The following is a 12,623-nucleotide window of genomic DNA, read 5'->3' as shown; positions in this document are numbered from 1 at the left end:
TTTGGTAAGTTGATTCCTGGGACAACAAAGTATAATGTTATAAGCAAAGCAACTCTATAACCAAGTCCTAAAACTGTAAGTATGTCCATAAACATTATTCTGTATCAAGCAGTTTTTTAACAAATTTACGTACAATTTTGCTTCGACTCTTATACATTTATATTCAGATTATTCAGTTCTGACACTATATAAGTGTTAATGTTCCTTTGTCCTGCCGTTTCAGTGCTTCGCTTTTATGGATGTTGTCATCCTTGTTTATTAAAATCTTAGTCTTAATGTTCCTTTTGTCCTAGGAGGAGCAACGCAAGGTACTGGAGGCTATTAACCGTCAGTTTGGTGACTATCTCCACCATCTTGGAGAGCTACACGGCGAGCTATCCCAAGTTCTCAACACATAAACACAAAAATCTCAGAATTAAACAAAAATGCGGCAACGCCATCTGTGGTGAATATTATGAACTATATTTGGTTAGGTACATGAATAGATCATTGTATATTAGTATGGTAAACTTACTGCTGATTCTAGTTTCTAAAAGCTTGTTTAAATTGAAGATACTTTTTAAAGTAATAAAAAAGCTTATATTCTTGCTATTAAAATACAAATTGTCTAAAAATCTCTCTAATACACTGTAATCTATTGATGCATCTAACCGATTATGACACGTGTAACCACTGCGGCAGCGCCAGCTAGTGGTGTTATTGTTAACTATTTCTTCCTCTTATTATTATTATCAACTGTATTGTAAAACAAAATGATATATAAAATTGCCCAATTCTCCTCCCCCTTGAATATTAAACACCTGTACTTAAAAAGTACTTATCTATAATGTTTAGTTTTATAATAATTCTAGGTTTACAAATAGAGAATCTCATTTTCAAACAATAATTGGAATCTTATTAAGTTTCTATTTGACAAATAAGACAAAGACAATTATGTCCATAAGAAGCAAACCTATAACAAGCATACAGCTTTTGGTAAAAACTATCCATCTGTAATTTATTTTCGATTATTAAAAATGAAAATAATATAAAAGTAAGTCAGATAAACCCATGTTATTGAGTAGCTACGTTGCATAAAAATGACTAAATGGCCTAGTATGATATGCTGGTGACTTTAACATTTTCTCATTCTTATTTGTCTTTTTAAGAAAGATACTAAAAAACTAAAAACAAATTCAAAATCAGGGAAAAATTTTAGATAAAAAATAGATAATTCATAAGGCACACCATTTCATTGTATATAAACGGTCCAAAAAGAGTACAAAATGTCTCTAAAAACAACAATTTAATCTAATTTAAATCATTTTACCGTTAAAAATCCTTTTATCTTGGATTTATTGAAGGCTTGTACATTGCAAATTTGAAATTATTATATTTAAATACCTACCTAGTGAAAATAATCAAAATCTTGATGTACATATATTGTATCTACAAATGTACATAGTAGTAAAAATTTGTTTTTGTTAAGTACCTACCTACTCTACCTACTTGTTGGTTAATTTCTAATTTGTTATTGAAAATTGGTTTTATTATAATAAAATGTGCTCTTTAAATCAGGGTTTCGGATCCGCATTGATTTTTTGCGGATCCGGATCCGGATCCTCCAAATTTGGTCAGTCCGGATCCGGTTCCGGATCCTTGACAATAAAAATAAAATCACCAAACTTTTCAAAAATATTTATTCTTTAATTCGAAGTCAAAAATACTTTTAATTTTCAAGTCTGACCCTAAACCTTAAAGATTGGCTCTCATCAAGAGAATGTCTGAGATTTTATATAAATTTAGGTAGATTTTTCCATTTTTTCCACATTTTTTTGAGTCCAAGGATCCGGATCCTTGGACTCGAAAATATGCGGATCCAGATCCGAAACCCTGCTTTAAATCATTCCTGAACTTTTTAACTTTCCTATGTGTTAAAAGATACCATTTATATGTTATTGTAAAATAAAACTTTGAAATTCCCTCTAAAAAGACATAAAACAATAGACAAATAGCAATAAGAAAAATATATTTTGGCTTGATCTCAAATTTATTAAAGTTTGGTTAACTTTTCAAAAATAAACTTGGAAAGAACAATGGACGGTGAAATAAATCTTGCCATAAAATTTTGACAGTTTTGTTAGATTTAAACTATTAGAAAAAAAGTTGGGGAAATTGTACATTTCCATCAACATCAATTTTAATATTCAAAGGTACAAAATACTTTTAAAATTTGGAGGGAAGATTTATTTACTGTTTATTTTAATCTTCCTTTCTGCCTTCTATTTTATACATAAAGGTACTTCAAATTATTTCAAAACAAAGTTCCATAACTCGCTTTTTCCAAGTCTTCCATTGTGAGTTATACTACACTTAGCATAAATAGAATGCCTAAAATCACTATCTCTCGAGTCTTAAACCTTTTCCTTAAAACTGGAAAGCCTACATTCAACTGTCTATTCTTGATATTAAGTGTTAAATGTTTAGTACAATTTATTATTTAGATTTTTAAGTCAAAACACTGCCATTAACTGGCAGTTGATTTAAATATGAAAAAAATAGCATAAAGTTACCGAAACATTCCATTTTACCAAAAGCTTCCATTTTGATTTGCTGACAAATCAGTATTAAAAAGATTGATATGCTTAGAAAGAAAAAGCATTGCTCATCCACAATTCACTTTGCACTAGGGCTCAATCAACCTTACTTACAATGCATTAAAGTATTTACAGGGATGTATAAGATATACAACCCTGAATTATATTTGTTATTCATTTTCCTTCTCCTTTTTATCTTATTACCTTCCCCACTTCCCTTAAATTATGATATTTAAAGATAAAAAAATAAAATTATGGGGAAAAATGGGTAAGGCATGTCTCATTGGAAAATAGTTTCCTCTCGGAAGAAAATGTATAGAATTTTTTATATATTATCCCTGAAAAGTGACTCCTAACAACTCCACAGACTGTGCAATAAAACAAAATAAGTTGGAGGTAGATTAAATGCCAAAGAAGGCAACTACATGATGGATTTTTGAGTGTTCATGAATGATTTTTTAAAATAAAATCAACAGTGTCTCTTTTTTGAACTAAAAAGTTGAACATTGCTTTTATATAGGCGGTTTCTTACCTTTAACTTATTTTGTTCTGTAGCACAGTGTATGTATACTGTACCCAATAATAACCACCGTATTAAACTGCAATATATACCAAATATAACCAATACTTACAATAACAGCAGGGTTGATAAGGGGTTATTCCATGAATGAGAAGTTTTTAACAGGCTTGACAAATTATTATCATGAGTTTGGATTGTAAGTGTTGGAATAGTCATGAAGTTGTTATCAAAGAAAGACATCATTCATGTAATAACCTCTTTTCTGTCCACTTATATAAAAACCATTATCTATTATCATTACTGTAAATATCTTCTTGTTACTATATGAAAGAAAAGAACTATTGTTAAACATTATTAAACTAAACTTAAACTTATTGTAAATTGTAAATACTTGTAAAAAAAATTAATTCACCAACTTGAGTCATTTTATGTAAAAAAATAAATTGCTGTACTCTAAATGAAGTGTTTTATGGTTACATATATTACAAGAAAGGGAAGGGAGGCATTTCTAACCTTAAAAATATGGTAAGGAATGCTTCCTCCTCCTTCTTAAATAGTTGCCCCTCCCCCCCTAACAAAACATAATTGTATAAATGAAAAATATTCACACCATCCATAATTTACATCAAGACTTTTTAGGGTTACAAGAAATAAATATTTAACTGAAATAACCTTAGGTTTATTTTAGACCTATATTAATTAAAAAGTCTTGATTTAAATTAGGGAAGCAGTGAATCATAACCCCATACTCGTATTACCCACCTATATTACTATAATATAATTAACACATGTTAGTACAATTTTCAAAGCAAGAGGATTTTTTTCTTTTTTAGTTTTGTAGATTTTTTACTTAATTTTTTGCGGATTTTTAAAAATTAAAAATCTAAAATTTTTAGATTTTTATTACTGACGTATTTACTGATTTAAGAAATAAAAAAGACAATATTTAAAATAGATCTGATAATATATGTACAATAGTTTCTAGCTTGTTTTCTGTTAGCCATCTTGTTGCCACTTGCAGAATACAGTATTCTAACACAGGGTGTTTCAAAATTGTTCAATGTAAAATTTTGGACACCCTGTTTAATAAAATGATCAAAGAATCATGATATCAAACCACATTCCTTAAAAAAAACTTTGATAATGCAATATTTTTTAATTTTAATATTTTTGTTAAGTTATTGTAATGTTGTTGTTTGTTTGTTTTGTATTTATTTTTAATTTGATACCTCTTGCGATTTATATAATTATACAGGGTGCCGGAAGCATTGATGGATAATATTTGCTCGGCTGTAGACGCAAAAGAAACAACCTATCAAATTACTTAAGAAAATCAGGGTAGGAGTTTGATCAAAAGTTTAAACAAAAAAACATTAAAAATTTAACCAGATTTTATAATCTTGGTGTCCTTCACTGACAGATTTGAATTTTTAAACGTCAAATATCAACAATAATCATATTTAGGGGAAAAGGAATTTGCATGAAAAAGTTCTGATGATTTGGTTACTTTTACGGCTATGTCCTTGAAAAAGAGCCTGGAAATGCTTCTTGCACCCTGTTGTAATGCAGGGATAAAGAGAAAGATTTTTTTAAAATACAAAATTAATATAATATAATTTATCTAGGTATCTCTTTATTCCTGATTTTTTAATCAAAAAAATATTTTTGTTAGGGCCGTTACTACAGATACTATCCCCTATTAATGTAAATTATTGTCAACTCTTCACCCAATTATAACTATTACTACTATTATTATTACTACTATAGTTGTTGTCTTAAAGCTTATGATATCGTGTAGTTTCAGATCAAATACAAAATGATGTAAAAATATTCTGATAAAGAAGGAACACCGAAGATTTTACTTAGTTTAAGTAATTTAATTATAAGAAATAGCCAATTTCACCGAGTTACATATTGCAGTTAAATTGTCTTGTAAAATTAAGATAGATTAGGTATAGGGATAATTACAATTCTCCTTTAACAAAAAAGTAATAGGATGTTTGTCTGTGCGGTAAGAAGAATCCCGCTAACCACTAGACCAAATTGGTTCTGCTTTTCAGTCATGCTTCTTTTCGGTCCAGGGAAGGTTTGTGGAGGATACCTTCACCCTCCCAAGATAAATCACCTCTGAAAAGATTCCCCCTTCCTGAATTTTTTTTCTTTTTTTAAGCTAAAAAAGAAAGTCGATTTCTCCCTTTTGCCCTTTACCCAAGTACCCCATGGGGCCCCTAGTTCGTATTCGTTAGTTACATTTTTTTTAGTAAAGCCCTGTGTAGACCCTAACCTTCTGATTTATTTAGCAAGCTTTTTAAAATCAAGGCGTAATTATCAGAGTTAAACAATAAAAATCTGCACAATGTCTGCCCCCAACCCTGCCAGTAGTACAAGTACTGAAGAGGCCAAGAAGAATAGCACAGACTTGGCTGCCTCTCTACAAGAGCTTAGACAGCTTTCAAACCAGGTTTCTTATTCTTTGTAAATCAAAGCTTTAATTCTTAAATAGGTATAGGGCCTGTCTTATCACTATGTTTTTCTGTAATTTAAAGCTTTATATCTTGATCTATACATAATAATCATCTCGATTTAAAACTGTCATATAAACTATAAGGATAAGGTGTGATTTGTTAAACTTGAACAATGATCATTGCTAGAAAGTATGTGCCTCTATTTGCTGTTTTGACTCCAACTTTTTACATTTATTTGCTTGACTTTTTAAATTGCGATTCCTAGGTGAAATAGCGACGCTTCTAACGTTCTTGAAATAGTAAAATTATTATATACCTACCTTTGTAAAGCACCATGTACTATCAAAATTTGTTGATTGAAGTTTTCACACAACTTGTTATTCGACAATTTCTTGATGCATTACATACATATCATGTTATTTGTAGGTATTTCTAACAGGAGGACGTGGTCTAGCCGGGGACCAGGATACCAGCAAAGACCATTCATGGCTACAACATTTACAAGAACAGGGATTAAAAAGATTAATTTAATTTTCTAGTTTTAAAGAAAAGAAAAAACTTTGAAACATTTTTTTGTACCGCCTTGAGAAAAGTAGTTGAGTGTGTATAAAAAAATTACCTTATCTTTTCTGTGTTTTATGAATTAACAAACTATTACCCAACTAAAAGATATTTTTCTATTCGCTATAAAATTTACTTGTCTATAGATAAAGGCAATGACAGTTTACTTGGTTGAAAAGGCGTAAGTTTTCTAGCTAACCAATCTTGTCTAAATTTGGTTTGGCTTATTCTCCTATCAGCACCCTTCTTCATGCCATAAATTGCAAATTATTGAATAGTTAAGATTATGTTACAAGATGTATCTAAGGAAAATATATTACTATTGTAAGAAGAATTTCTTTAATCTGTTAGTTTGGGAGTGTAAATTCAACTATTAAAGACATAGAAGAAGCTACGGCTCAGTTCCAAGCTCAAACGGTAAAATAGATAGATAGTTAGATATAAAGATAGATAGACAGTTAGGAGGTATGTATATTAGACAGACAGGTGGACATGTAGGTATATGATACAAAAAGACAGGTAGATAAAACTAGAAGTTTAACAGTCATAATAACTTTGATAAAAAAAGACAAGAATATAAAAAAACACAGAAAAAAATCAATCATTTTAAAGGAAGATTTATTAGTTTAGAATTTAATTTTTAAAAGTAAATAGGTATGTTTTAAACAAGAATAATACCTAGTCTTTGTTTATAGGTTAGCAAGAAATAAAACTAACTTTTTTTGAAAAAAAATATACTGTCACTATGCCAAGGCAAATAGACGGTCATAATTAAAGACTCTTGTTGTAGAATATCTTCACTTCTTATGCTATTATATATTTTAGAATGTGTTAATGATTGGAAATGTGGACACTGATCCTCAAATTGAATCTTTCCAACTTTACTCAGATCTTGCAAAGAATCATAGATGGTTTGAAAAGGTAAAAAAAAAATATTTTTTTAAAAAACAAAACAGTACCTACCTACCTAGCTTATGATTTATATTTTGTCTGTGATGTAAATTTTTGCTAAAGTTAGTAGGACGGGCACATTGGGCTTTAAATTATACTAGTTATCAAAGTTTATAGACACGTTTTTTCCTTCGTTAGCCTAAAAACTTTGATAACTTAATTAACTCTTGTTTGGCTTCTAGCAATATCCATTATAACGATTTGTTTACTTAGTTTATTATAATTGGGGTTGTACATCAATTTAAAACTTTAAGGGGGGGGGGGGTTTAATGCAACCATCTCGTAATCAGTGAGCAAATGACACTTAGAATTCGAATTTTGATCTGAACTTTTGCATGAGTAATCATTGGTAGGTCTATTTTCCCTAAATTGAACAAAAAGTTGGAAAAGTAATGACTGGCGGCTCTGCCGTTTAGCCGTTTTTTGCCTATTTTCAGGGTAAATCCATCATTAATTACGTAGGAATCAACTTTTTAAACCATATTTTTGGTTTAATTCGTATTAAATGATAGCAATAACCATTTTTAAAACTTCTAGTACCAACAGCTACCGACTAGAACCGTTTGATAGTGTTTTGGAATGAAAAAGAGTATTATATGGGGATAGGTTTCGTGACTAATTTGCAATATAGATATCCAAAAAATGGCAAAACGGCTGAACCGCCAGCCGTTAGCCGTTACTTTTCCAACTTTTTGTTCGATTTAGGGAAAATAGACCTACCAAGGATTACTCATGCAAAATTTCAGTTGGAAATTCGAATTCTAAGTGCCATTTGCTCACTGATTACGAGATGGTTGCATTAAACCCCCCCCCCCCCTTAACTATTGATTAAGTTGTACAAACCAGCAGTATCAAACTTTTCTACCAATAATCTAAATTTACATAAGTGCATCAATTTATCTTCCATTGTCTTATTCATGGTAAAAAATATCTCTATATTATTATACTAGCGGCTTCGCCCCTAGCCTCTAGGGGCTTTGCCCCAAGAGGTATAATTACATCTTCTATTACTTACCCAGCAGAACGGATCGTAAATTTTCGCACCTACCCAGCAGGAAAACATTTTCTCGATTAAATAATGAATTCGCAAAATTCGTAAAAAAAAAAAAATATCGATTAAATAACGAATTTGCAAAATTTTTGTTTTTGGGGGGGTTGGGGGTGTCCCACCCCCCAAGAAAATAGCTTAAAACCACCGCAGGACCAATAGGTATATACCCTGAAGAGTAGAATCCGATCGGTTCAGTGGTTACCGAGATCTTAAGCTTCAGACGGACGGACGGACGGACAGACATCAAGCTACTTTGTATTATAGATTATGTCAGAATTTAGTGAAAATGTCATAGCTCACTTACAGGCGCGCGCAACTCATCATGCAACATAGGAACTATTGCTATGAAATGATTATTGGTTATTATCATCCTTGTTTGCCTAGGTAAACGAGTATGCAGTGGGTGCCAGCGCATTTTTGGGACAGAATCTATTAAAACGTTCATATTGTAATTTTAAGTCCAGGTAAAACATTTATTTTTGATAATATTCTGTTATTGACTAGTTGACTATGCCTCTAAAGACCTTGTGTGGTGGAGGGGGGGGGGGGGGGGGAGGAGGCCAACCCTTCACTTTCAATTTTAGCTTCAAAAAGAAACATTGAAAATATTTTTTTTGATGGGGGGAGGGGTATTTTTTCTTTCAATCCATTGCTTAAACATTTATTAATAGGAGGAAGCCACTTAGTACCTGCCATATTGCACAACCTGATCATTTAACAAAGTAAGTACCTATGTAATTTTTAAACTAAGTTAATTATAGAATATCTAAATAATTACACTGGTACCCAAAGTTTTAAACGCCGTTTTCTTAATCGTTGGCTAGTGGTTCTTTTATTAGATTTTGGTTTGTTGGTTTCAAACCAGTAATGTCAAAACTTTTTAACAAATAATTTTGATCTACAGTAAGGGTAGTTTTGTTTATCATCATTGAAGATGTACCTTGATTCAAGTTCCCTGGGTTTATGGGATATTAATGGACAGACATTGTTTTACTTTACATTATCTTTTGATATTTTTAGGATGATTTCTGGAATCAATAAAATGTTTAATGATATGAAAGTAACAGTAAGGTATGTTTTGAAAATTTGTATATTTTTATATAGCCTAAAACCTAACAGAACATATAAATTAAGAAAATTTTTGACAAAATTGTCGACTCTTTAACGAGATCTTACCAATTACATATACTACCAAAGATATTTCGTGTTATCTAACAAAATGTTTTTAGCAGAATACATTAGACGAGAAATATTATTGGTACTTAAAGTTTTATTATGTTATTCGTTGGCTCAAAAACGCAGGGCACTTTAATTTACACAATTAACTTTTTCTACAAAAAGGGATAATTTTGTTAAACAACTTTGGTAATGTATATAAATTTATTCTGGTTTTTTGAAAAATGTTCAATTTCAGTCGGCCAGGAGGTTCTATGCTGAACGCAGTGGTGGAAGTACATTTGGACAGAATTCTCAAAACGGTCATCATATTCAAGGGACTTATGATTGAATGGGTTGTGGTCAAGGTGAACATTAGATTTGCTACTGTTCTATTTTATAAACTTAACTAGCGGCTGCCCTCCTATCAACTAGGGGCTCTGGATTTTAGGGGGTAAGAATGTGATAGAAAAATAGCCTAAAACTTACCCAATACTAAAATCCTAATAAGGAAAAAAAATCATCCCAGGACCTATTTAAAGATTCCCTAATAGTGTCAATTTTGAAAATATACAACACCCCTGTAGTAATATGATACTGATTCTAACTACATATTCTGACAGGAAAGGAAGGAAACTTGACAAATTCTAACCTGGCATATATTATTTATAGGGATGGAAGGAAGATCTGTTGAAGCCAGACGGTCAAGTTGACATCTGGGGAGAGAGTAGATATCAGGTTAGAAACTATACAACTTAAACAAAATAAAAAATATTAGGAATTAGTGCAGTCCACGGTAAAAAATTCCTGGTAACGATAATCTTTAAAAACTTATGAACTTTAAAGGCTGCTAGCTGCCAAACGGCTGAACGTACATGTCATGCCCGCCCGTACATCGTGTTAAATCACTGAGAGATAACTGTGCATTATTGGGTAATGTCTTTACCTTAATATTTGTAAGCCATATTTTTTCGGTTAAAATTTTGGGATCTACTGCAGTTCACGGTAAAATATTGCTGGTAACGAATATTGATAAAAAATTATGAATTTTAAAGGCTGCTAGCTGCTAAACGGCTTAACGTACAGATCATGCCCGCACATAGTTTTAAGCGGTATAAAAAGGCCTACAAATAATCTGGAATAGCCATAAATCAATAATGCATAATTATCTTGCAGTGCAGAGAAATGCGCGAAAAAGACCTATTTTACGCGGTTTTTCTTCAGTGAAGCCTTCCCTGTGCATCATTGGATCTTAGCTATTCCAGATTATTTGTAGGCTTCCTTATGCCGCTTAAAATGGTGTGCGGGTATGATCTGTACGTTAAGCCGTTTAGCAGCTAGCAGCCTTTAAAATTCATAAATTTTTAGCAATATTCGTTACCAGCAATATTTTACCGTGAACTGCAGTAGATCCAAATTTTGTGCGCATATAATATATACGTTACACATTTTTGCTGTTATCATCCTTTAGATTCATAGATTTTCGAAGATTATCGTTACCAGGAACATTTTATTGTGAACTGTTGAAAGCAGTATTAAATGGCCCAATTTACTAACCAGTTCATTTATTCACTGTCTAGTTTTTGGTAATTTCTTTACTATAAATAAAAAAATAATGAAATGCTATACTGAGTCAAAGGCGTATTTTTAAAGACATTTTTGTATTGATTTAAATGGTACACTGTTAGTGGTTCTCATTTAAAAAAAAATCAAACTGGAGATAAATTATTATTTGCTATACTAGCATATTGGGAATCTGTCTCTGTAAGAGAAAGGAACAGTAAAATAGTGTAAAATCAAGACTATAATTAAGAAATAAAAATGAAAGCCTTTTAAGGAGAACTCAATCAGTTGACAACTGACAAGAAACCAAAAATACCATACAATTTATATATTATGCTTTTATATTTAGGTATTCCAAAGAATAACAGAAAATGCCAACGCAGCTATGATACACTTTCTGTCTCCAGCCTATCCAGAGCTAGCCGTCAGGTATTAGTCCACACAATTCATTTCTAAAATAGGCGTTTTCCTTAGAATTGCCTGTTAAGCACAATAATCCATCCCCTCTCTTATTTTTAAAATAAATATAAAATAATGGGTGGATAGTTTTTAGTATATAGTTTAGGTTAGCTTATATTGGGTACCTATTGGGTTGCAATTTTCAATATATGTCAAAAATAATAATAAGAAATAATAATACAACACTTTTTTAACCATCTGTTGAATTTAGTCATTCGGTCTTTTTAGCTTTTTAAAGATTTTACCATCCCCCCCTCCCCCCCTCCCCCCTGTTTTTTCTTATCTTTTATTAAACTGATGATTCTTTATATTTTTCAGATCGTTTATGACCTATCTTCACAGTTTCAACTCTTTATTTAGGTAAATATTTATAATTTTTACATTCAAAATAGCTGGATTAAAAATTTTCATAATTACAGGGATCTAAAGGGATAAGACAACGGTCGATAAATTGATGTACAATGTACATTTATAATGATGATTGAAAAAAATACCCCTTCTAGTGATTGAAATTAGTGGTTGAAACCAGCGTGTCGGAGCCGTTTAATTTTGATGCGGCTCCGGCTCCTACCTTAAAATTAATATATCAATTTTTGGTTCATTATTGAATTTGAGAAAATAAAATAAATATTATAAAATATTTTGCTTTTATTTGATTAAAGCTATATAAAAGTAGAAGGATGTGTGTCCATTTGTTAAGTAACAATAGTTTTTCAGTTTATTATATGGAAATAGACCGTTGCCCAATTATAATATTACTTTAAAAAATCATTTTTAGCTAATCTGGAGCCGGAGCCGTTTTTAACGAAAAATACGGCTCCGGCTCCAACAAAAATGTTGCTGCTCCCGGCTCCGGCTCCGAAACGCTGGTTGAAACGATTGAACACTCAACTTAATGAAACAACCCATCAAAATTCACTGAAGTCCCCAAAGTTGTTAAGTCAACAAATATGAAAACCTTATTATAAAACTTTGGGAACTAGTGTAATATACAGCCCATTGTCCCCTCTCTCTGATAAACTTAAGATTTTTGAAAGTTTTTATTACTATTTTTTTATTTTCAGTGATAAATGCAAGCAGTGTAATTGTCACCTGCAGAACAACTTGCCTCCAACTTGGAGGGAGTTCAGAACTTTGGAGCCTTACCATGAAGATTGTAGAGTTTGAAAACCACTAAAAAAAATCTTCTAAATTTGTGGCGGTAAAAATATAATGTCACTATCCACCTCAATTTTAAAGTGATAAATTAAATTATAACAGGGGTGTTGTATATTCTGCATGGGTCCCCGGCTAAAGGGGGAGAGTAAAGATATAAAAATTTG

General features: G+C 31.3%; 2 protein-coding genes across 48 annotated transcripts in view; both read left to right on the top strand.

The window, feature by feature from the left end:
• homer (protein) overlaps positions 1–4,894 on the top strand; it is an 11,953-nt gene extending 7,059 nt beyond the window's left edge. The window contains exons 13-17 of one of the 47 annotated variants that reach the window (XR_013885265.1): positions 294–468; positions 682–742; positions 2,923–2,972; positions 3,132–3,886; positions 3,993–4,894. Coding sequence is in view for 4 of the 47 variants with exons in the window: in XM_080145278.1 (XP_080001404.1) it covers positions 294–398 (105 nt within the window). In the remaining 43 variants the exon portion in view is untranslated. Of the gene's footprint in view, positions 1–293; positions 2,042–2,870; positions 2,973–3,096; positions 3,887–3,992 lie in introns of those variants that run through there. The other 46 variants (XR_013885264.1, XR_013885270.1, XR_013873767.1 and 43 more) reach the window with 46 other exon arrangements.
• On the top strand, positions 4,892–12,565 carry MED27 (mediator complex subunit 27). Its single transcript, XM_080145280.1, has 13 exons — positions 4,892–4,940; positions 5,429–5,557; positions 5,988–6,071; positions 6,474–6,539; positions 6,948–7,043; positions 8,509–8,588; positions 8,796–8,846; positions 9,145–9,195; positions 9,539–9,647; positions 9,952–10,017; positions 11,192–11,271; positions 11,620–11,661; positions 12,366–12,565. Exons 2-13 carry the CDS (start codon positions 5,453–5,455, stop codon positions 12,466–12,468), a joined length of 933 nt encoding a protein of 310 aa, XP_080001406.1. The 5' UTR covers positions 4,892–4,940; positions 5,429–5,452; the 3' UTR covers positions 12,469–12,565.
• The last annotated feature ends 58 nt before the right edge of the window (positions 12,566–12,623 follow it).

Source organism: Acartia tonsa, chromosome 13, assembly GCF_053477335.1.
Source record: "Acartia tonsa isolate MP-2025a chromosome 13, ASM5347733v1, whole genome shotgun sequence".
NCBI lineage: Eukaryota > Metazoa > Arthropoda > Copepoda > Calanoida > Acartiidae > Acartia > Acartia tonsa.
Note: the sequence above shows the minus strand (reverse complement) of the source record. Positions and strands in the feature narration are given on the sequence as shown.